This window comes from Pristiophorus japonicus, chromosome 12, assembly GCF_044704955.1.
Source record: "Pristiophorus japonicus isolate sPriJap1 chromosome 12, sPriJap1.hap1, whole genome shotgun sequence".
In the NCBI taxonomy this organism is placed as follows: domain Eukaryota; kingdom Metazoa; phylum Chordata; class Chondrichthyes; family Pristiophoridae; genus Pristiophorus; species Pristiophorus japonicus.
The window spans coordinates 194869765-194894786 of record NC_091988.1 but is presented as its reverse complement, the minus strand read 5'-3'; the positions used below and the strand labels follow the sequence as shown (position 1 = coordinate 194894786).

At 49.9% G+C, this 25022-nt stretch overlaps 1 protein-coding gene across 1 annotated transcript in view; it reads right to left on the bottom strand.

Moving 5' to 3' along the window:
- mybl2b (v-myb avian myeloblastosis viral oncogene homolog-like 2b) overlaps positions 1–25022 on the bottom strand; it is a 50708-nt gene that overhangs the window by 10687 nt on the left and 14999 nt on the right. The window contains exons 4-7 of the mRNA XM_070894897.1: positions 24185–24277; positions 23463–23683; positions 14181–14337; positions 9922–9990 (exon numbers count right to left, since the gene is read on the bottom strand). Of these exons, the coding sequence (XP_070750998.1) occupies positions 9922–9990; positions 14181–14337; positions 23463–23683; positions 24185–24277 (540 nt within the window). The remainder of the gene's footprint in view (positions 1–9921; positions 9991–14180; positions 14338–23462; positions 23684–24184; positions 24278–25022) is intronic.

The following is a 25022-nucleotide window of genomic DNA, read 5'->3' as shown; positions in this document are numbered from 1 at the left end:
TCAATACCCTATACAGTTGCAGCAGGACCTCCGTGCTTTTGTACTCCATCCCTCTCGCAATGAAGGCCAACATTCCATTCGCCTTCCTGATTACCTGCTGCACCTGCAAACTAACTTTTTGGGATTCATGCACAAGGACCCCCAGATCTCTCTGCACCGCAGCATGTTGTAATTTCTCCCCATTCAAATAATATTCCCTTTTACTGTTTTTTTCCCCCCAAGGTGGATGACCTCACACTTTCCGACATTGTATTCCATCTGCCAAACCTTAGCCCATTCGCTTAACCTATCCAAATGTCTTTGCAGCCTCTCTGTGTCCTCTACACAACCTGCTTTCTCACTAATCTTAGTATCATCTGCAAATTTTGTTACACTACACTCTGTCCCCTCTTCCAGGTCATCTATGAATATTGTAAACAGTTGTGGTCCCAGCACCGATCCCTGTGGCACACCACTAACCACCGATTGCCAAGCCGAAAAAGGACCCATTTATCCCGACTCTCTGCTTTCTGTTCGCCAGCCAATTCCCTATCCATGCTAATACATTTCCTCTGACTCCGGGTACCTCTATCTTCTGCAGTAACCTTTTGTGTGGCACCTTATCGAATGCCTTTTGGAAATCTAAATACACCACATCCATCGGCATACCTCTATCTACCATGCTCGTTATATCCTCAAAGAATTCCAGTAAATTAGTTAAACATGATTTCCCCTTCATGAATCCATGCTGCGTCTGCTTGATTGCACTATTCCTATCTAGATGTCCCGCTATTTCTTCCTAAATGATAGTTTCAAGCATTTTCCCCACTACAGATGTTAAACTAACCGGCCTATAGTTACCTGCCTTTTGTCTGACCCCTTTTTTTAAACAGAGGCGTTACATTAGCTGCTTTCCAATCCGCTGGTACCTCCCCAGAGTCCAGAGAATTTTGGTAGATTATAACGAATGCATCTGCTATAACTTCCGTCATCTCTTTTAATACCCTGGGATGCATTTCATCAGGACCAGGGGACTTGTCTACCTTGAGTCCCATTAGCCTGTCCAGCACTACCTCCCTAGTGATAGTGATTGTCTCGAGGTCCTCCCTTCTCACAGTCCCGTGACCAGCAATTTTTGGCATGATTTTTGTGTCTTCCACTGTGAAGACCGAAGCAAAATAATTGTTTAAGGTCTGCGCCATTTCCACATTTCCCATTATTAAATCCCCCTTCTCATCTTCTAAGGGACCAACATTTACTTTAGTCACTCTTTTCCGTTTTATATATCTGTAAAAGCTTTTACTATCTGTTTTTATGTTTTGCACAAGTTTACCTTCGTAATCTATCTTTCCTTTCTTTATTGCTTTTTTAGTTATTCTTTGCTGTTGTTTAAAATGTTCCCAATCCTCTAGTTTCCCACTAACCTTGGCCACCTTATACGCATTGGTCTTTGATTTGATACTCTCCTTTATTTCCTTGGTTATCCACGGCTGGTTATCCCTTCTCTTACCGCCCTTCTTTTTCACTGGAATATATTTTTGTTGCGCACTATGAAAGAGCTCCTTAAAAGTCCTCCACTGTTCCTCAATTGTGCCACCGTTTAGTCTGTGTTTCCAGTCTACTTTAGCCAACTCTGCCCTCATCCCACTGTAGTCCCCTTTGTTTAAGCATAGTACGCTCGTTTCTGACACAACTTCCTCATCCTCAATCTGTATTACAAATTCAACCATACTGTGATCACTCATTCCGAGAGGATCTTTTACTAGGAGATCATTTATTTTTCCTGTCTCATTACACACGACCAGATCTAAGATAGCTTGCTCCCTTGTAGGTTCTGTTACATATTGTTCTAAGAAACAATCCCGTATGCATTCTATGAATTCCTCCTCCAGGCTACCCCGTGCGATTTGAGTCGACCAATCGATATGTAGGTTAAAATCCCCCATGACTACTGCCGTTCCTTTTTCACATGCCTCCATTATTCCCTTGATTATTGCCCGTCCCACCATGAAGTTATTATTTGGGGGCCTATAAACTACACCCACCAGTGACTTTTTCCCCTTACTATCTCTAATCTCCACCCACAATGATTCAAACATTTTGTTCATTAGAGCCAATATCGTCTCTCACAACTGCCCTGATATCATCCTTTATTAACAGAGCTACCCCACCTCCTTTCCCTTCTTGTCTATCTTTCCGAATCGTCAGATACCCTTGTATGTTTAATTCCCAGTCTTGGCCACCCTGCAACCATGTTTCTGTAATGGCCACCAAATCATATCCATTTGTAATGATTTGTGCCATCAACTCATTTACTTTATTTCGAATGCTGCGTGCATTTAGGTAGAGTGTTTTAATCCTAGTTTTTAAACCATGATTTTTAGTTTTGACCCCTCCTGCAGCCCCTTTATATTCAGTGGCCCTTTTTGTTTTTTGCCTTGGGTTTCTCTGCCCTCCACTTTTACTCATCTCCTTTCTGTCTTTTGCTTTTGTCTCCTTTTTGTTTCCCTCTGTCTCCCTGCATCGGTTCCCATCCCCCTGCCATATTAGTTTAACTCCTCCCCAACAGCACGAGCAAACACTCCCCCTAGGACATTGGTTCCGGTCCTGCCCAGGTGCAGACCGTCCGGTTTGTACTGGTCCCACCTCCCCCAGAACCTGTACCAATGCCCCAGGAATTTGAATCCCTCCCTGCCGCACCACTGCTCAAGCCACGTATTCATCTGCGCTATCCTGCGATTCCTACTCTGACTAGCACATGGCACTGGTAGCAATCCCGAGATTACTACTTTTGAGGTCCTACTTTTTAATTTAGCTCCTAGCTCCTTAAATTCGTCTCGTAGGACCTCATCCTTTTTTTTTTAAACCTATGTCGTTGGTACCAATGTGCAGAGAAAAAGATTAGTGAAGACAAACGTAGGTCCCTTGCAGTCGGATTCAGGTGAATTTATAATAGGGAACAAAGAAATGGCAGACCAATTGAACAAATACTTCGGTTCTGTCTTCACGAAGGAAGACACAAATAACCTTCCGAATGTACTAGGGGACAGTGGGTCTAGTGAGAAGGAGAAACTGAAGGATATCCTCATTAGGCGAGACATTGTGTTAGGGAAATTGATGGGATTGAAGGCCGATAAATCCCGGGGCCTGATAATCTGCATCCCAGAGTGCTTAATGAAGTGGCCCTAGAAATAGTGGATGCATTGGTGATCATTTTCCAGCAATCTATCAACTCTGGATCAGTTCCTATGGACTGGAGGGTAGCTAATGTAATACCACTTTTTAAAAAGGGAGGGAGAGAGAAAGCGGGTAATTATAAATCGGTTAGCCTGACATCAGTAGTGGGGAAAATGTTGGAATCAATTATTAAGGATGAAATAGCAGTGCATTTAGAAAGCAGTGACAGGATCGGTCCAAGTCAGCATGGATTTATGAAAGGGAAATCATGCTGGACAAATCGGCTAGAATTTTTTGAGGATGTAATTAGTGGAGTGGGCAAGGGAGAAACAGTGGGGCCAAGTTTCGGCCTGAGTTGCTCCTGTTTTTTTTGGATGGGGGGGGGGGGGGAAGAGGGGAGAAGTGGGTGGGGGGTAGGGGGGAGAAGGGGGCTGGGGGGGAAGGGGGCTGGAGGGGAGAGGGGAGAAGGGGGCTGGAGGGGAGAGCGGAGAAGGGGGCTGGGGGGGGAGAGGGGAGGCTGGGGGGAGAGGGGAGAAGGGGGCTGGGGGGGGGGAGAGGGGAGAAGGGGGCTGGGGGGGAAGAGGGGAGAAGGGGGCTGGGGGGGGGGAAGAGGGGAGAAGGGGGCTGGGGGGGGGGAAGAGGGGAGAAGGGGGCTGGGGGGGGGGAAGAGGGGAGAAGGGGGCTGGGGGGGGGGAAGAGGGGAGAAGGGGGCTGGGGGGGGAAAGAGGGGAGAAGGGGGCTGGGGGGGGAAAGAGGGGAGAAGGGGGCTGGGGGGGGAAAGAGGGGAGAAGGGGGCTGGGGGGGGAAAGAGGGGAGAAGGGGGCTGGGGGGGGAAAGAGGGGAGAAGGGGGCTGGGGGGGGGGAAGAGGGGAGAAGGGGGCTGGGGGGGGGGAAGAGGGGAGAAGGGGGCTGGGGGGGAAGAGGGGAGAAGGGGGCTGGGGGGGAAGGGGGAGAAGGGGGCTGGGGGGGGGGGGAAGAGGGGAGAAGGGGGCTGGGGGGGAAGAGGGGAGAAGGGGGCTGGGGGGGAAGAGGGGAGAAGGGGGCTGGGGGGGAAGAGGGGAGAAGGGGGCTGGGGGGGAAGAGGGGAGAAGGGGGCTGGGGGGGAAGAGGGGAGAAGGGGGCTGGGGGGGGAGGAGGGGAGAAGGGGGCTGGGGGGGGAAGAGGGGAGAAGGGGGCTGGGGGGGGGAAGAGGGGAGAAGGGGGCTGGGGGGCGGAAAGAGGGGAGAAGGGGGCTGGGGGTGAAGAGGGGAGAAGGGGGCTGGGGGTGAAGAGGGGAGAAGGGGGCTGGGGGTGAAGAGGGGAGAAGGGGGCTGGGGGGGGAAAGAGGGGAGAAGGGGGCTGGGGGGGGAGGGTAGAAGGGGGCTGGGGGAGAGAGGGGAGAAGGGGGCTGGGGGAGAGAGGGGAGAAGGGGGCTGGGGAGAGAGAGGGGAGAAGGGGGCTGGGGAGAGAGAGGGGAGAAGGGGGCTGGGGAGAGAGAGGGGAGAAGGGGGCTGGGGAGAGAGAGGGGAGAAGGGGGCTGGGGGAGAGAGGGGAGAAGGGGGCTGGGGGAGAGAGGGGAGAAGGGGGCTGGGGGAGAGAGGGGAGAAGGGGGCTGGGGGAGAGAGGGGAGAAGGGGGCTGGGGGAGAGAGGGGAGAAGGGGGCTGGGGGAGAGAGGGGAGAAGGGGGCTGGGGGAGAGAAGGGAGAAGGGGGCTGGGGGAGAGAAGGGAGAAGGGGGCTGGGGGAGAGAGGGGAGAAGGGGGCTGGGGGAGAGAGGGGAGAAGGGGGCTGGGGGAGAGAGGGGAGAAGGGGGCTGGGGGAGAGAGGGGAGAAGGGGGCTGGGGGAGAGAGGGGAGAAGGGGGCTGGGGGAGAGAGGGGAGAAGGGGGCTGGGGGAGAGAGGGGAGAAGGGGGCTGGGGAGAGAGGGGAGAAGGGGGCTGGGGGAGAGAGGGGAGAAGGGGGCTGGGGGAGAGAGGGGAGAAGGGGGCTGGGGGAGAGAGGGGAGAAGGGGGCTGGGGGAGAGAGGGGAGAAGGGGGCTGGGGGAGAGAGGGGAGAAGGGGGCTGGGGAGAGAGGGGAGAAGGGGGCTGGGGTGAGAGGGGAGAAGGGGGCTGGGGTGAGAGGGGAGAAGGGGGCTGGGGTGAGAGGGGAGAAGGGGGCTGGGGTGAGAGGGGAGAAGGGGGCTGGGGTGAGAGGGGAGAAGGGGGCTGAGGTGAGAGGGGAGATGGGGGGAGAGGGGAGGAGGGGGCTGGGGGAGAGGGGAGAAGGGGCTGGGGGGAGAGGGGAGAAGGGGGCTGGGGGGAGAGGGGAGAAGGGGGCTGGGGGGAGAGGGGAGAAGGGGCTGGGGGGGAGAGGGGAGAAGGGGAGTGGGGGGGAAAGAGGGGAGGGGGTGGGGGAAAGAGGGGAGGGGGTAGGGGGAGAAGGGGGGTGGGGAGAAAGGGGGTGGGGGGAGGTAAGGGGTGAGGTGGCGGTAGAGGGGAGTGGGGTGGGGGTAGAGGGGGGAGGAGGAGGTGGTGTTGGGACGGGAGGAGGAGGGGTTGGGACGGGAGGAGGAGGAGGGGTTGGGACGGGAGGAGGAGGAGGAGAGGAGGAGGAAGGGTGGGGACGGGAGGAGGAGGAGGGGTGGGGGGGTAGGAGGAGGAGGGGTGGGGGGGAGGGGTGGTGGGGTAGGAAGAGGAGGGGTGGGGGGCAGGAGGAGATGGGGTGGTGGGGCAGGAGGAGATGGGGTGGGGGGGCAGGAGGAGATGGGGTGGGGGGGCAGGAGGAGATGGGGTGGGGGGGCAGGAGGAGATGGGGTGGGGGGGCAGGAGGAGATGGGGTGGGGGGGCAGGAGGAGATGGGGTGGGGGGGCAGGAGGAGATGGGGTGGGGGGGCAGGAGGAGATGGGGTGGGGGGGCAGGAGGAGATGGGGTGGGGGGGCAGGAAGAGATGGGGTGGGGGGCAGGAGGAGATGGGGTGGGGGGGCAGGAGGAGATGGGGTGGGGGGGGAGGAGGAGATGGGGTGGGGGGGGGAGGAGGAGATGGGGTGGGGGGAGAGGAGGAGGAGGGGGTGGGGGGGGGAGAGAGGAGGAGGGGTGGGGGGGGAGAGAGGAGGAGGAGGGGTGGGGGGGGGGGAGAGGAGGAGGGGTGGGGGGGGGGAGAGGAGGAGGGGTGGGGGGGGAGAGGAGGAGGAGAGCTGGGAGGGGGGAGAGGAGGAGGAGGGGTGGGGGGGGGGAGAGGAGGGGTGGGGGGGGGGGGAAGAGGAGGAGGAGGGGTGGGGGGAGAGGGAGGAGGGGTGGGGGGAGAGGAGGAGGAGGGGTGGGGGGAGAGGAGGAGGAGGGGTGGGGGGGGAGGAGGAGGAGGGGTGGGGGGGGAGGAGGAGGAGGGGCGAGGAGAAGGGGGGGGGAGAGGGGGAGAAGGGGGGGAGAGGAGAGAGGAAGAAGGGAGGGAGGGAAGGTAGGGGGGGAAGGGAGAGAAGGAGGTTGAACGGCCGGGCCCAAGTCCTCGGGCTGGATTTACAGGTAGGTGGCGTCAGGTCCGGGGGGCGGAGGGGGCAAGGAGTCGCGGAGGCCCGGGGGGGGAGGGGAGTCGCGGATGTGCGGGGGGCGGAGAGCGGGGGGAGGGTCGGGTCTTGTCGGGTGGGAGGAGCCTTATTCACGCAGCCCCAGAAAGGCCATTCGGCCAGGGCAAGGGGCTGCGTGCTTCGGGCCCCTCCCACAGTTTTGGGCGCCTGAAGCGCGCATGTGCAGAGGTCCCGGCACTGTTTTCAGCGCAGGGACCTGGCTCCGCTCCCTGCAGCTTGTTCTGCGCCGCGCCCATAGAAACATAGAAAATAGGTGCAGGAGTAGGCCATTCGGCCCTTCTAGCCTGCACCGCCATTCAATGAGTTCATGGCTGAACATGCAACTTCAGTACCCCATTCCTGCTTTCTCACCATACCCCTTGATTCCCCTCGTAGTAAGGACTTCATCTAACTCCTTTTTGAATATATTTAGTGAATTGGCCTCAACAACTTTCTGAGGTAGAGAATTCCACAGGTTCACCACTCTCTGGGTGAAGAAATTCCTCCTCATCTCGGTCCTAAATGGCTTCCCCCTTATCCTTAGACTGTGTCCCCTGGTTCTGGACTTCCCCAACATTGGGAACATTCTTCCTGCATCTAACCTGTCTAACCCTGTCAGAATTTTATGAGGTCCCCTCTCATTCTTCTGAACTCCAGTGAATACAAGCCCAGTTGATCCAGTCTTTCTTGATAGGTCAGTCCCGCCATCCCGGGAATCAGTCTGGTGAACCTTCGCTGCACTCCCTCAATAGCAAGAATGTCCTTCCTCAGGTTAGGAGACCAAAACTGTACACAATACTCCAGGTGTGGCCTCACCAAGGCCCTGTACAATTGTAGCAACACCTCCCTGCCCCTGTACTCAAATCCCCTCGCTATGAAGGCCAACATGCCATTTGCTTTCTTAACCGCCTGCTGTACCTGCATGCCAACCTTCAATGACTGATGTACCATGACACCCAGGTCTCTTTGCACCTCCCCTTTTCCTAATCTGTCACCATTCAGATAATAGTCTGTCTCTCTGTTTTTACCACCAAAGTGGATAACCTCACATTTATCCACATTATACTTCATCTGCCATGCATTTGCCCACTCACCTAACCTATCCAAGTCGCTCTGCAGCCTCATAGCATCCTCCTCGCAGCTCACACTGCCACCCAACTTAGTGTCATCCGCAAATTTGGAGATACTACATTTAATCCCCTCGTCTAAATCCAGAGGACCTTCAGGGAGCTAGAGAATAGGTAAGTTTTTTTTAGGCGCACTTTCTGGCGCGAAAAACGGGCGTCCAGGTCCGGGCTGCGCCGTTTTAGGTGCGGCCCGAAACTTGGGCCCAGTGGATGTGGTGTATTTGGACTTTCAAAAGGCTTTTGACAAGGTCCCACACAAGAGATTGGTGTGCAAAATCAAAGCACATGGTATTGGGGGTAATGTACTGACATGGATAGAGAACTGGTTGGCAGACAGGAAGCAGATTCGGGATAAATGGGTCCTTTTCAGAATGGCAGGCAGTGACTAGTGGAGTGCCGCAGGGACCCCAGCTCTTTACAATATACATCAATGATTTGGATGAAGGAATTGTGTGCAATATCTCCAAGTTTGCAGATGACACTAAACTGGGTGGTGGTGTGAGCTGTGAGGGGGACACTAGGAGGCTGCAGAGTAACTTGGACAGGTTAGGTGAGTGGGCAAATGCATGGCAGATGCAGTACAATGTGGATAAAATGTGAGGTTATCCACTTTGGGGGCAAAAACGCCAAGATAGAATATTATCTGAATGGCGGCAGATTAGGAAAAGGGGAGGTGCAACGAGACCTGGGTGTCATGGTTCATCAGTCATTGAAAGTTGACATACAAGATGGTATGAAAGTTTCAAAAGTAATTTTGAAGTACTTAGAATCAGTATTTCAGCAGTTTCTACAAACCCTGACAAGTTGGGGTGGGGGGCTGACATACATTTCATGCTTTACAATAGTTTCAAGCAGTCTGTACATTAAATGTTTACATATGTAATAAGAGAACAAGTTTAAAACATGCTGTATTGATAAGCATGTCAGTACCAGGAGATAGCACTGACACGTAAAATTTAGGTGATCAATCGCAATACCTCTGTTAAATGTTATTTTTTTATATTAAGTACTGCAGCAAGTGTGCAACCAAAGACATGGGTAATGAGGACAGATATGACAAATGTGATACTGGTGGCTATTGGGACCACAGAATGATTTAACAAAAATGTACTTGAATCCCTCAGGCACGTAACAATTTCCCATAAGCCTAAAATATGCTCCAACAACCCACGATCAGCAATTGTGTTTGAGCTCTGTATAAAAGGGAGCTCAGATGACGACAATGTGTGACACAGAGTTCCATCAAAGCGGTGTGCAATACGTCATTGATGGTTCATTCTATAATTTATATGCCACACCCTTATAACTTAGAAAACTCAAAAAGACACCGACATGCACCAGATTTTAGAGTAATGAGCTTCCCCGATTACTTCCAAAAAATATAATTAAGAATGCAATTATACTGCCACTATGGTGTTGATGCAAAGCTGTTTCACGCATACAGCGACATGAAACAGAACTGTGTAACTCAGGTGACGGGTCTCCATCTCACACCAAAACGTTCTAAATTCCAAGTAGTGAGAGACCTTCTCCAAAAGGGCACCATCCCGAGGCCACACTGGCTGCAGCATAACTGCAGTCTAGTGTGACTCTGAAATTCAAAAAGGCCTAGGTGACCTGCTGGATCTCCCAAGAACTTTAAGAACCTTGAATGGAATTCTTTCAACTTTATGACAAAGCAGACAATCCCGCCCTGTTCCAGTAGGTACTGGAGAATAGTGATCCCAGTATGATTCAAAATAAACAGATGCAGAGCTGCTGTTGCTGTACCTGGATATCTGTCAAATGCAGATCATTGCACATTGTAACAGGGGTCTGCTGCCTGTGCATCGTAGCTTGCCGATACTGGTTTCAGATCATTACCTGCAGTATAACTGCAGTCTTACTTTCAGTGAATGTCCAACACTATTGTAAACTAGATAAACATATGGAACACAAGAACATACATGTACACTGTATTTACCAAATAAAATCAAAACATTGTAGTTGAAATGCTCCCTTAAGTATACAATTAAAAGCCACAATATTGCATTATATTTCTATGCCTAGTAAAAAATTAAAGCTTGCATTTTAATTGGAGTTCTGGTAACTTTTTTTTAATTCAAAGACTATTTTCTAACCTGCTTTATAGTAACAGATGTCGGTTGTGGAACTGTTTCTACAGTAACCGGTTCATGTTTTAAAGTAGGCTGAAAATAAGAAAAAAAACACAAGATCAGATTGCAATTTCTTCTTGAATGTGTGAAATTTCAGATAAACGTCAGTTAAATCCGTTTGCTACCCTACAAGAACAAAACTCTCAACCAGAAAGTTTGCACCTAGTTTAGTCACTAGACTGACTGGAAAGGGTTCAAAGAAGGTCAGTAAGAATGGTACTGTTGCTGTTCAGTCAATCAGCTAGGAATATCAGACGAAGGAAATTAAAGCCATTCTTACTGGAAAAATCATTTGACAGGACTCTGGAAAAGAAAAAAAAAATCACCCACTTTCATTTTGTCCAAGCCATGAAGAAAACTGATGACTGTTCTTTGCGCAGGACAAAAATAATTGAGGACCGGGTAATAAACTAAACATAATTTATGGAAGTACAGAACAGGAAAAGGCAATTCAACCCCTCAAACACTTTGCTTCCAACAGAACATTCACACTGACAGTGCTGTAGTTTTCCCAACTTATTTGAGGGAAGATCTGGGATATTGGTTCAGTTGTAGCATTCTCACATCTGAGTTCAATTCTCACTGTGGAGACTTAAGCACATGAAAAGGCTGAAACTTCAGTGCTGAGGGAGAACTGTGCTGTCGGAGGGGCCATCTTTCAGAAGAGACGTTAAACTGCGGGCCCTTTCAGGTGAATGTAAAAGATACATGGCACTATTCGAAGAAGAACATGGGAGTTCTCCCCATGTCCTGGCCAATATTTATCCCTTAACCAACATCACTAAAACAGTAAAGCTGTAAAGGGCTTTGGGACGTCCTACTGTCGTGATAGGTGCTACAAAAAATGGTCCTGAAACATTGGATTTCACCAAATTCCGAACGAGCGAATAAAAACTGCAAGTTCTGGCGAGGAGGGGGAAAATTAACAAAAAAAATCAAGGGAATAAAAGCAAGTTTGACACTTTTTCAATTCTGATTTCTAATTAATGCAAATATCTCAAACATTATATACATTTTTCTTTCCCAAAGAATGACTTTAATTAAAGTTTCCTTGTTAAGTAGAATTTCTGATAGCATCGACTTGTATTTTGCACACGTAGTATCACTAATAAAATCTCAAACCAGTGTCCTAAGCTTAAATAAAGGAGACTACAAAGGTATAAGGGCAGAGTTGGCTAAAATAGACTGGGAAAATAGATTAAAAGTATGGAACAGTTGATGAGCACTAGCAGACATTTAAGGAGATATTTCATAACTCGCAATAAAAATATATCCCAATGAAAAGGAGACTATAAGAGAAGGGATAACCATCTGTGGCTAACTAAGGAAATAAGGGATGGTATCAAATTGAAAACAAGGGCATACAATGTGGCCAAGACTAGTGAGAGGCCAGAGGATTGGGAAACTTTTAAAAACCAGCAAAGAACAACTAAAAAAATGATAAAGATAGATTATGAAAGTAAACTAGCACGAAATTTAAAAACAGAAAGTAAGAGTTTCTATAAGTACATAAAAAGGAGGAGTAGCGAAAGTAAATGTTGGTCCCCTAGAGGATGAGACTGGGGAATTAATAATGGAGAACAGGGAAATGGCAGAGACATTGAACAAATATTTTGTTTGGTCTTCATGGTAGAAGACACTAAAAACATCCCAATAGTGGATAATCAAGGGGCTATAGGTGGGGAGGAACTTAATACAATCACTATCACTAATGAAGTAGTATCGGTAAAATAATGGGATTCAAGACGACCAAGTCCCCTGGACCTGATGGCTTACATCCTAGGGTCTTAAGAGAAGTGGCTGCAGAGATAGTGAATGCATTGGTTATAATCTACCAAAATTCCCTGGACTCTGGGGCGGTCCAGTGGATTGGAAAACCACAAATGTAATGCCCCTATTTAAAAAAGGAGGCAGACAAAAAGCAGGAAACTATAGACCAGTTAGCCTAACATCTGTTGTCGGGAAAATGCTGGAGTCCATTATTGAGGAAGCAGTAGCGGGACATTTGGAAAAGCATAATTCAATCAAGCAGAGTCAGCATTGTTTTATGAAAGGGAAATCATGTTTGACAAATTTGCTGGAGCTCTTTGAGAATGTAACGAGCAGGATGGATAAGGGGGAACCAGTGGATGTGGTGTATTTGGATTTCCAGAAGGCATTTGATAAGGTGCCACATAAAAGGTTACTACACAAGATAAAAAGTTCACGGGATTGGGGGTAATACATTAGTATGGATAGAGGTTTGGCTAACCAACAGAAAACAGAGTTGGGATAAATGGGTCATTTTCCGGTTAGCAAACAGTAACTAGTGGGGTGCTGCAGGGATCGGTGCTGGGTCCTCAACTATTTACAATCTATATTCATGACTTGGATGAAGGGACCGAGTGTAATGTAGCCAAGTTTGCTGATGATACAAAGATGGATGGGAAAGCAAATTGTGAGGACAAAAAATCTGCAAAGGGATATAGACAGGCTAAGTGAGTGGTCAAAAATTTGGCAGATGGGAGTATAATGTGGGAAAATGTGAACTTCTCCACTTTGGCAGAAAAAAATAGAAAAGCAAATAATAATTTAAATGGAGAAAAATTGCGAAGTGCTGCAGTACAGAGGGACCTGGGGGTCCTTGTGCATGAAACACAAAAAGTTAGTATGCAGGTACAGCAAGTAATCAGGAAGGCAAATGGAATGTTGGCCTTTATTGCAAGAGGGAAAGAGTATAAAAGCAGAGAAGTCCTGCTACAACTATACAGGGTATTGGTGAGGCCACACCTAGAGTACTGCGTACAGTTTTGGTCTCCATATTTAAAGAAGGATATGCTTGCATTGGAGGCAGTTCAGAGAAGGTTCACTAGGTTGATTCCGAAGATGGGGGGGGGGTTGACTTATGAAGATAGGTTGAGCCTATACTCATTGGAATTCAGAAGAATGAGAGGTGATCTTATCGAAACATAAAAGATAATGAGGGAGCTCGACAAGGTGGATGCAGAGAGTATATTTCCACTCATAGGGAAACTAAAACTAGGGGACACAGTCAATTTAAAACTGAGATGAGGAGAAATTTCTTCTCTCTGAGGTTATAAATCTATGGAATTCTCTGCCCCAGAGAGCTGTGGAGGCCGAGTCATTTAATATATTTAAGGTGGAGATAGACAGATTTTTGAGCGATATGGGAATAAAGGATGACTTGGACAGGTTAGGTGAGTGGGCAAATGCATGGCAGATGCAGTATAATGTGGATAAATGGGAAGGATATCCACTTTGGTGGCAAAAACACGAAAGCAGAATATTACCTGAATGGTGGCAGATTAGGAAAAGGAGTGGTGCAACAAGACCTGGGTGTCATGGTACATCAGTCATTGAAAGTTGGCATGCAGGTACAGCAGGCAGTGAAGAAGGCAAATGGTATGTGGGCCTTCATAGCTAGGGGATTTGAGTATAGGAGCAGGGAGGTCTTACTGCAGTTATACAGGGCCTTGGTGAGGCCTCACTTGGAATATTCAGTTTTGGTCTCCTAATCTGAGGAAGGACGTTCTTGCTATTGAGGGAGTGCAGCGAAGGTTCACCAGACTGATTCCCGGGATGGCAGGACTGACATATGAGAGACTGGATCAACTGGGCCTGTATTCACTGGAGTTTAGAAGGATGAGAGGGGATCTCATAGAAACATATAAAATTCTGATGGGACTGGACAGGTTAGGTGTAGGAAGAATGTTCCCGATGTTGGGGAAGTCCAGAACCAGGGGACACAGTCTAAGGATAAGGGGTAAGCCATTTAGGACTGAGATGAGGAGAAACTTCTTCACTCAAGAGAGTTGTTAACCTGTGGAATTCTCTACCGCAGAGAGTTGTTGATGCCAGTTCAAGAATATATTCAAGAGGGAGTTAGATATGGCCCTTACAGCTAAGGGGATCAAGGGGTATGGAGAGAAAGCAGGAAAGGGGTGCTGAGGTGAATGATCAGCCATGATCTTATTGAATGGTGGTGCAGGCTCAAAGGGCCGAATGGCCTACTCCTGCACCTATTTTCTATGTTTCTATGATATGGGGAGTGAGCAGGTAAGTGGAAGTCCATGATGAGATCAGCCATGATCTTATTAAATGGCGGAGCAATCTCGAGGGGCCAGGTGGCCTACTCCTGCTCCTATTTCTTATGTTATGTTCTTAAAATCAATAAAAGTTGAATCTGGCAGGAATCCCTCACTAAACATTTAAAGAAAACAAACCTGAGTTATCGTGGTCCTGAAACACTGGATTTCACCATCTTCCGAATGAGCAAATAAAAACATAGGCATATTCTGGTTACTATCTTGCAAGTAGCATTCCATTTCCACCTTCCTTTTCATTGTAGAGTTCCAGTGGTTCTTTACAGCATTGTCCGTTCTATCATTAAAATTGTATTTTTAATGCCATTACTCAACAGTGATTGGTTATATTAAATAGAAGTCAGTTAGGAGCAATGTTCCTGCTAATATTTTTGGGTGCTGTCACCCCCGTTAAGGATTTGCGCGGCAGTTTCAAATTACTACACACGCGCTGTTTGTGCCATTGGAACGTCAGTTGAGCCAGCTGCACGGGGCCTGCAGATCACTGCGCAGCCTAAAGGGAACATTGGCTAGGAGTGCTTAAAATCTGATCAAAAGTTTCAAATAATGCCAAACTTCCAGAGTTGAAACTCAAGTTATTTCAAAGCATTACCAAAAACTCCCATATCTGTTGCTCTATTCATAAATTATATAAATGTTCGAAGGCTGCAATCCAGTTACTGCCCATTTTTTGCGTTGGCAGCAACCATTTGTGCAGACACCAATTGCCAACATGGATGGATATTTATGCTGAAGTATAAATGATTGTTCTGCATGTTCCCAGAAGCAATTTGTTGTTGATTACTGGCTAGACCATACTTTTTTTTTTTAAAAAAGCAAGTCACATGCACTTTGGACAGGAAAGTTTTTCATTCAACTACAAGTTACAGATGAATGCGCAAAACAGGAAGGAGCATAATCCAGATTTTATACGACTAAGGAAGAACTAGTTAGTGCATCACAAAGACTGGAAAAAAAATTGGGCATGAATGAAATTGTTTCAAATCAAAATATTTAAAACTTGCACTGACCTTGCGGTCAAGTTTCGGCCTGAGTTGCTCCTATTTTTTTTGGAGCAACTGGTTTAGAATGAAGTATCTTAGAAATTGCAATTCTCGGCATTTAGTTTGCTCCAGTTCTAGTCAGTGAGAACAGTTTCATTTTGGAACAGATTTTTTTTTCCAAAAGGGGGCGTGTGCGGCCACTTACGCCTGTTTTGAAAGTTTAGGCAGTGAAAACTTACTCCAAACTAACTTAAAATGAATGGAGTAAGTGTAGATTTTTGTACGCTCAGAAAAACCTTGCCTACACTTAGAAAATCAGGCGTAAGGAAGAGAGATGGGGGAAAGGGAAGTTTACAAACATTAAACACATCACTTTTACAAATAAAGAGCCATCATCAATAATAAATTATAAATAAAATCAACCAACCAATAAATCAATCAAAAAAAAAACCTTTAAAAAAAACATTTTTTTTTTTAAAATCAATAAATAAAAAATTACGTTTCTACTCACCGACTGCAGCACCGGGAGCCCTCCAACAGCATGCTGGGAGCCCCCCCCCAGTGTTTCTCGCTCTCTGACTGTCTGTGTCAGCGTCTCGCTCTCTGACTGTGTCAGCGTCTCGCTCTCTGACTGTCTGTGTCTATGTGTTTCTGACATCGAGGGGGGGGGCGGGGAAGGAGGAGGAGGGGGCTGGGGGAAGAGGAGAGGGAGGGGGGGGGAGAAAAGAAGAGGGGGGGAAAGAAGAGAGGGAGGGGGGGAAGAGGAGGGGGGTGGAAAAGAGGAGAGAGAGAGGGGGGAAACGAGGAGAGGGAGAGGGGGGAAACGAGGAGAGGGAGAGGGGGGAAACGAGGAGAGGGAGAGGGGGGAAACGAGGAGAGGGAGAGGGGGGAAACGAGAGGGAGAGGGGGGAAACGAGGAGAGGGAGAGGGGGGAAACGAGGAGAGGGAGAGGGGGGAAACGAGGAGAGGGAGAGGGGGGAAACGAGGAGAGGGAGAGGGGGGAAACGAGGAGAGGGAGAGGGGGGAAACGAGGAGAGGGAGAGGGGGGAAACGAGGAGAGGGAGAGGGGGGAAACGAGGAGAGGGAGAGGGGGGAAACGAGGAGAGGGAGAGGGGGGAAACGAGGAGAGGGAGAGGGGGGAAACGAGGAGAGGGAGAGGGGGGAAACGAGGAGAGGGAGAGGGGGGAAACGAGGAGAGGGAGAGGGGGGAAACGAGGAGAGGGAGAGGGGGGAAACGAGGAGAGGGAGAGGGGGGAAACGAGGAGAGGGAGAGGGGGGAAACGAGGAGAGGGAGAGGGGGGAAACGAGGAGAGGGAGAGGGGGGAAACGAGGAGAGGGAGAGGGGGGAAACGAGGAGAGGGAGAGGGGGGAAACGAGGAGAGGGAGAGGGGGGAAACGAGGAGAGGGAGAGGGGGGAAACGAGGAGAGGGAGAGGGGGGAAACGAGGAGAGGGAGAGGGGGGAAACGAGGAGAGGGAGAGGGGGGAAACGAGGAGAGGGAGAGGGGGGAAACGAGGAGAGGGAGAGGGGGGAAACGAGGAGAGGGAGAGGGGGGAAACGAGGAGAGGGAGAGGGGGGAAACGAGGAGAGGGAGAGGAGGGAAACGAGGAGAGGGAGAGGGGGGAAACGTGGAGAGGGAGAGGGGGGAAACGTGGAGAGGGAGAGGGGGGAAACGTGGAGAGGGAGAGGGGGGAAACGAGGAGGGGGGGGAAGAGGAGAGAAGGGGTGGAAGAGGAGAGGAAGGGGGGGAAGAGGGGAAGAGGAGAGGAAGGGGGGGAAGAGGAGAGGAAGGGGGGAAGAGGAGAGGAAGGGGGGGAAGAGGAGAGGAAGGGGGGGAAGAGGAGAGGAAGGGGGGGAAGAGGAGAGGAAGGGGGGGAAGAGGAGAGGAAGGGGGGGAAGAGGAGAGGAAGGGGGGGAAGAGGAGAGGAAGGGGGGGAAGAGGAGAGGAAGGGGGGGAAGAGGAGAGGAAGGGGGGGGAAGAGGAGAGGAAGGGGGGGGGGAAGAGGAGAGGAAGGGGGGGGAAGAGGAGAGGAAGGGGGGGGAAGAGGAGAGGAAGGGGGGGAAGAGGAGAGGAAGGGGGGAAGAGGAGAGGAAGGGGGGAAGAGGAGAGGAAGGGGGGGAAGGGGAGAGGAAGGGGGGGAAGGGAAGAGGAAGGGGGGGAAGGGGAGAGGAAGGGGGGGAAGGGGAGAGGAAGGGGGGGAAGAGGAGAGGAAGGGGGGGAAGAGGAGAGGAAGGGGGGGAAGAGGAGAGGAAGGGGGGAAGAGGAGAGGAAGGGGGGGAAGAGGAGAGAAGGGGGGGAAGAGGAGAGGAAGGGGGGGAAGAGGAGAGGAAGGGGGGGAAGAGGAGAGGAAGGGGGGGAAGAGGAGAGGAAGGGGGGGAAGAGGAGAGGAAGGGGGGGAAGAGGAGAGGAGAGGGGGGAAGAGGAGAGGAGGGGGGGAAGAGGAGAGGAGAGGGGGGAAGAGGAGAGGAAGGGGGGGAAGAGGAGAGGAAGGGGGGGGAAGAGGAGAGGAAGAGGGGGGAAGAGGAGAGGAAGGGGGGGAAGAGGAGAGGAGAGGGGGGAAGAGGAGAGGAAGGGGGGGAAGAGGAGAGGAAGGGGGGGAAGAGGAGAGGAAGGGGGGGGAAGAGGAGAGGAAGGGGGGGAAGAGGAGAGGAAGGGGGGGAAGAGGAGAGGAAGGGGGGGAAGAGGAGAGGAAGGGGGGAAGAGGAGAGATGGGGGGGGGAAGAGGAGAGGAAGGGGGGGGAAGAGGAGAGGAAGGGGGGGAAAGAGGAGAGGAAGGGGGGGAAAGAGGAGAGGAAGGGGGGAAGAGGAGAGGAAGGGGGGGGAAGAGGAGAGGAAGGGGGGGAAGAGGAGAGGACGGGGGGGAAGAGGAGAGGACGGGGGGGAAGAGGAGAGGACGGGGTGAAGAGGAGAGGAAGGGGGGGGAAGAGGAGAGGAAGGAGGGGGGAGAAGAGGAGAGGAGGGGGGGAGAAGAGGTGAGGAGGGGGGTTGAGGCGAGGGCGGGGCGAGGCGAGGGTGGGAGGGGGGCGAGGCGAGGGCGGGACGAGGCGAGGAAGGGAGGGGACGAGGCGAGGGCGGGAGGGGGGCGAGCGAGGCGAGGGCGGGCGAGGCGAGGGCGGGGAGGCGAGGGCGGGGAGGCGAGGGCGGGGAGGCGAGGGCGGGGAGGCGAGGGCGGGAGGGGGCGAGGCGAGGGCGGCGGGCAAGGCGAGGGCGGGAGGGGGGGCGAGGCGAGGGAGGGGGGGGCGAAGCGAGGGAGGGAGGTATGGGTGGGGGGAGGGAGAGAGAGGGAGGGAGGGATGGGAGGGGGAGAGGGAGAAGAGGGAGGGAGAGGAGAGGGAGGGGGAGGAGGGGGAAGAGAGGGAGGGGAGAGGAGAGGGAGGGAGAGGAGAGTGAGGGAGGAGAGGAGAGGAGAGGGAGGGAGGAGAGGAGAGGAGAGGAGACTGAACAGGCCCAGCCGACGAGAAGAAGCTGAGCCAAAGACTTCGGGCAGGGCCCACCCCAGCAAGATGCCGGGTGGGCGGGGCCCGCCGAAGGAAGAGGGAGTGGACCGGACCTGAGCGGGGTGGTCGCGGGTGAGGAGCGGCTGGCAGCGGAGTGGGAGTTTCGCGGGGGGGGGGGGGGGGGGGCGGCAGCAGATCGGGAGCTCGGTGGGGTGGAGGGGGGGGAGCCAGAGGGAGTGTGAGCTGAACAGGGCGGGGTGGGGGCGGGGTGGTGCGGAGGAAGCCGGAGCTACTGCCAGAGCAGGAGCTGGAGGAGGGATGTGCAGTCCAATCTTCGCCGCCCCAGTGAGCACATTCGGCCAGGGCTAGGGGCGGCGTGCTTCGGGCCCCTCCCACACAGTTTCAGGCGCCGTGAGCTACTGCACATGCGCGCACATTGTAGCGTGCATGTGTAGAGGTCCCAGCACTGTTTTCAGCGCAGGGACCTGGCTCCGCCCCCCACAGCATGTGCTGCGTCGCGCCGAGGGCTTGGATCGACCTGAGGGAGTGGAGAATACCGAGGTAAGTTTTCGCCACGGTTTTGAGCGCGGAAATCAGGCGTGGGTCGCGGGGCTGCGCCGTTCTCGGCTCGGCCCGAAACTTGACCCCTTAGTAACCAAATTTTTACATTTAGAAAGCACTTCACTTCCTGCAGATCCTAAGTTCCAGGCATTGAGAACATAACAGCCCCAAATTGCCATGGCCTAAAAGTGCAAAATGAGGATGCAAGTCAGGGGTTGCAAGGTCGGAATTTAGGGCAGGACTCAAGTTTCCCATGGTCTCCGTCTCTTTTTATGTCTGAAAATTCCAACTGGAGGGTTGTGGTGTTGCTTATGCCTGCCCCCCTGCTGTCCTAATGTCATCGAGAGAGGTGGGACGACAAACCTGCTCGAAATCCTGCGAGTTCCACCTTTACTGAGGCCAACTAAAAGTATTCCTTTCACGAAGTAGGTGTACTTAATACATGAACGTGGAAATGGGAGCCTAGTGCTGATTTTTTGTGGCAATCACAAGGTGATAAATTGCCATTCGGAAAGTGACAGCAGTGCAATTGATGGGTCCATTTAATAAAAAAGCTGGTCACAATGACCTGCCCCCCTGGCGCCCCCCCCTCATTTTTCTGGGTCCCCACAGGGTGAACACCCAGGAATTGCAGTAAAAGGTGTAGTCACCCACCCTTTTATGCTCGTGACCCATCCTCAGGTGCTTGTGCAGGGTTAACACTGCCGGACTGCTGGTCAGAAGTCCTGTCCTACTGTATTTCCAGTGGCAGAGAATTTCAAGGAATTTCAGTTCCAATGTCTCTGAACAAAACCAAGAGACAGGGGTTTTAAATATATTTATATATATATATATATATATTTAAAACCAGCTTCGATGTTAATATTTTGAGGCACATGCCCTTCCAAGAAATATCCATCAAGTTTCACAGGCTGAAATGCACATTTGTACCTATCAAAGCTGAATCAACATTATTGCCGATTTTGTTATTGTATCAATTAATCTGCATAGTTCAAACTTTTCCCCTTATGTGTGTAAAAGGACAAAGGGTGTTAAAAGAACAAGCCTGAAGGCTTTGTGTCTTAATGCAAGGAGTATCCGCAATAAAGTGGATGAATTAACTGTGCAAATAGATGTTAACAAATATGATGTGATTGGGATTACGGAGACGTGGCTCCAGGATGATCAGGGCTGGGAACTCAACATCCAGGAGTATTCAACATTCAGGAAAGATAGAATAAAAGGAAAAGGAGGTGGGGTAGCATTGCTGGTTAAGGAGCAAATTAAGGCAATAGTTCGGAAGGACATTAGCTTGGATGATGTGGAATCTATATGGGTAGAGCTGCAGAATACCAAAGGACAAAAAACGTTAGTGGGAGTTGTGTACAGACCTCCAAACAGTAGTAGTGATGTTGGGGAGGGCATCAAACATGAAATTGGGGGTGCGTGCAATAAAGGTGCAGCAGTTATAATGGGTGACTTTAATATGCACATAGATTGGGTTAACCAAACTGGAAGCAATACGGTAGAGGAGGATTTCCTGGAGTGCATAAGGGATGGTTTTTTAGACCAATATGTCGAGGAACCAACTAGGGGGGAGGCCATCTTAGACTGGGTGTTGTGTAATGAGAGAGGATTAATTAGCAATCTCGTTGTGCGAGGCCCCTTGGGCAAGAGTGACCATAATATGGTGGAATTCTGCATTAGGATGGAGAATGAAACAGTTAATTCAGAGACCATGGTCCAGAACTTAAAGAAGGGAACTTTGAAGGTATGAGGCGTGAATTGGCTAGGATAGATTGGCGAATGATACTGAAGGGGTTGACTGTGGATGGGCAATGGCAGACATTTAGAGACCGCATGGATGAACTACAACAATTGTACATTCCTGTCTGTCGTAAAAATAAAAAAGGGAAGGTGGCTCAACCGTGGCTATCAAGGGAAATCAGGGATAGCATTAAAGCCAAGGAAGTGGCATACAAATTGGCCAGAAATAGCAGCGAACCCGGGGACTGGGAGAAATTTAGAACTCAGCAGAGGAGGACAAAGGGTTTGATTAGGGCAGGGAAAATGGAGTACGAGAAGAAGCTTGCAGGGAACATTAAGACGGATTGCAAAAGTTTCTATAGATATGTAAAGAGAAAAAGGTTAGTAAAGACAAACGTAGGTCCCCTGCAGTCAGAATCAGGGGAAGTCATAACGGGGAACAAAGAAATGGCGGACCAATTGAACAAGTACTTTGGTTCGGTATTCACTGAGGAGGACACAAACAACCTTCCGGATATAAAAGGGGTCGGAGGGTCTAGTAAGGAGGAGGAACTGAGGGAAATCCTTATTAGTCGGGAAATTGTGTTGGGGAAATTGATGGGATTGAAGGCCGATAAATCCCCAGGGCCTGATGGACTGCATCCCAGAGTACTTAAGGAGGTGGCCTTGGAAATAGTGGATGCATTGACAGTCATTTTCCAACATTCCATTGACTCTGGATCAGTTCCTATGGAGTGGAGGGTAGCCAATGTAACCCCACTTTTTAAAAAAGGAGGGAGAGAGAAAACAGGGAATTACAGACCGGTCAGCCTGACATCGGTAGTGGGTAAAATGATGGAATCAATTATTAAGGATGTCATAGCAGTGCATTTGGAAAGAGGTAATATGATAGGTCCAAGTCAGCATGGATTTGTGAAAGGGAAATCATGCTTGACAAATCTTCTGGAATTTTTTGAGGATGTTTCCAGTAGAGTGGACAAGGGAGAACCAGTTGATGTGGTATATTTGGACTTTCAGAAGGCTTTCGACAAGGTCCCACACAAGAGATTAATGTGCAAAGTTAAAGCACATGGGATTGGGGGTAGTGTGCTGACATGGATTGAGAAATGGTTGTCAGACAGGAAGCAAAGAGTAGGAGTAAATGGGGACTTTTCAGAATGGCAGGCAGTGACTAGTGGGGTACCGCAAGGTTCTGTGCTGGGGCCCCAGCTGTTTACACTGTATATTAATGATTTAGACGAGGGGATTAAATGTAGTATCTCCAAATTTGCGGATTACACTAAGTTGGGTGGCAGTGTGAGCTGCAAGGAGGATTCTATGAGGCTGCAGAGCGACTTGGATAGGTTAGGTGAGTGGGCAAATGCATGGCAGATGAAGTATAATGTGGATAAATGTGAGGTTATCCACTTTGGTGGTAAAAACAGAGAGACAGACTATTATCTGAATGGTGACAGATTAGGAAAAGGGGAGGTGCAAAGAGACCTGGGTGTCATGGTACATCAGTCATTTAAGGTTGGCATGCAGGTACAGCAGGCGGTTAAGAAAGCAAATGGCATGTTGGCCTTCATAGCGAGGGGATTGGAGTACAAGGACAGGGAGGTGTTGCTACAATTGTACAGGGCCTTGGTGAGGCCACACCTGGAGTATTGTGTACAGTTTTGGTCTCCTAACCTGAGGAAGGACATTCTTGCTATTGAGGGAGTGCAGCGAAGGTTCACCAGACTGATTCCCGGGATGGCGGGACTGACCTATCAAGAAAGACTGGATCAACTGGGCTTGTATTCACTGGAGTTCAGAAGAATGAGAGGGGACCTCATAGAAACGTTTAAAATTCTGACGGGGTTAGACAGGTTAGATGCAGGAAGAATGTTCCCAATGTTGGGGAAGTCCAGAACCAGGGGTCACAGTCTAAGGATAAGGGGTAAGCCATTTAGGACTGAGATGAGGAGGAATTTCTTCACCCAGAGAGTGGTGAACCTGTGGAATTCTCTACCACAGAAAGTTGTTGAGGCCAATTCACTAAATATATTCAAAAAGGAGTTAGATGAAGTCCTTACTACTAGGGGAATCAAGGGGTATGGTGAGAAAGCAGGAATGGGGTACAGAAGTTGCATGTTCAGCCATGAACTCATTGAATGGCAGTGCAGGCTAGAAGGGCTGAATGGCCTACTCCTGCACCTATTTTCTATGTTTCTATGTAATATGAGAACCTCTGGATAATGTATTAAAAGTTTGCTAATTTAATTTGGACAAAAAATAGTATTGATGTATTGCTCCTTTCCTTCCCCAATTCATGTTTTTGGACATTTATTTTCCTATGCTCCATTTCTGTTCTTTCCTTACTCAATATGCCACCTGCTCCTCACCTTCCTTATCTGCTGAAAATAATGCTTTCAAAGCCTTTGAGAGGCTAATAAGTCAACCTTTCAACAGAACTCATCAAATGTATTCCTCTGTGCAACAGTTACAGCACGCGGGAGTAGTATTATACAAACAAATATCGGGCAACTGGAAGTGTGGATAAACAGCTTTGCAAGCAATCCAGGCATTCATCATCTGGATCTTTCAGCTCCTGCCAATTCCAAATCCAGTATAAAACAAACGCAAAGAAATGCTTATTCCGAGCCCACGGTTGACAATACTGAACCCTCATGGAGGAGAAATGGAACACTTGCCTCCCTGGTAGTAATTTTGCAATCTCTGCCCAGCGGTTGCCGAGGGCCTTGTGTGCTTCGTAAATAATCTTGTCCTCCTCTTCTGTCCAAGATGACTTCTTAACCTCAGGATTGAGATGATTGTGCCAGCGTTCACGGCACTGTTTGCCAAGTCTACCTTTTAGATGCCTAGCAATTAATGACCAACGTTTTGGCCCGTATTTCTGAACTAATTCAATTACCTAAACGAAACAATAGAAGGCAAAGATCAGTTCACTCACCCTGCTCTCGGTTTAATGAGCTACATTACTCAACAGGTCAGCACAGTTCTTTGGGATTTCCCTGTACAACATGTCAAAAAATACAAGTGAGCAATCTGATCCCAGCCCTCTGCCAATATTGCTATAGTTAGGCACAGAGATAAGGAAGGAAAGCCAGGTGGGCTTGCTCTCCAACCTTACTCTCCTCATCCCAATGGTTAAGTACCTAACCTTTACTCAGCACCTTCCACCATCTACTGAAAATAGAGATTGGCACCATGTAGGGAATCAGAGTTATAAACCCAAATCTTCAATGGTTTTAATGTGCCACCTTACTTAGAACCATTTTAAGCAAGTTACTATTTGACATTTTAATCATACTAGCTACAGACTTAAAGATAAACTTTCATTTACGGGACTTATCTATTATTATTACCAATCACATTATTAGCTTTATAATTTAATGTATTTGTACACAATTACCTTCTGGTCTTCTTCCTTTGTCCATGGCCCTTTCACAAGCTCTGGATTCAGAACCTTGAGCCACCGATGCTGGCACTGACTATCAGTTCGGTTCTGTAACAATGAAAAATTTATCAACGTACAATCAACACAAACAAAAAAGGCAGAAATTACACAAGGGGGAGGAAATTCAGCTATGTTTGGTTTCATTTTACAATCTCTTCCCACTCCTCCATGGTCACCTCTGATGTACCCAAAGATGCCATCCTTGGATGCTTCCTATTGCCCCTCAGCAGCATGGGGTCAGCTTCCAAATGTACACTGACAACACCCAACTCTGCTGGACACCCTTGACTCAATGAACACCGCTGTGTGGTTAAATTACTTGTGTAATATCAAGCTATAGATGAGCCACAACTTTCTCCAGCTTAATATGAAGACCAAATCCATTCTGTTCAGCTCTTACCAGAAACTCCATACACTTGCTGCACACACATCCCCCAGCCCCCAACCCCCCACCCTGCTGAATCCTTCCTTCTCCCTGCTTGCTTGCTCAGCCTGAACTTGACTGTGCATTATCAGATCCTATTCAACCTTGAGTTGAACTTCAAGCCCCATATTCAGCCCTTGCCAAAATGTCTTACTTCCATCAGAAAACCAGCTGTCTCTGCCCTTACCCTCTCTACTGATGCTGAAAACCATGGCCATTCTTTTGTTATTTCCAGGCTTTACTTTTTCAATTCTTTTCTCACTGGCCTCCCAAGCTCCACTCTACATAAATTTCAACTTGTCCAAACCTCTGATGCCATTATCCTGTCCTGCCTTAAGTCCCACTCATCCATCATGGCCTCAAATCTAC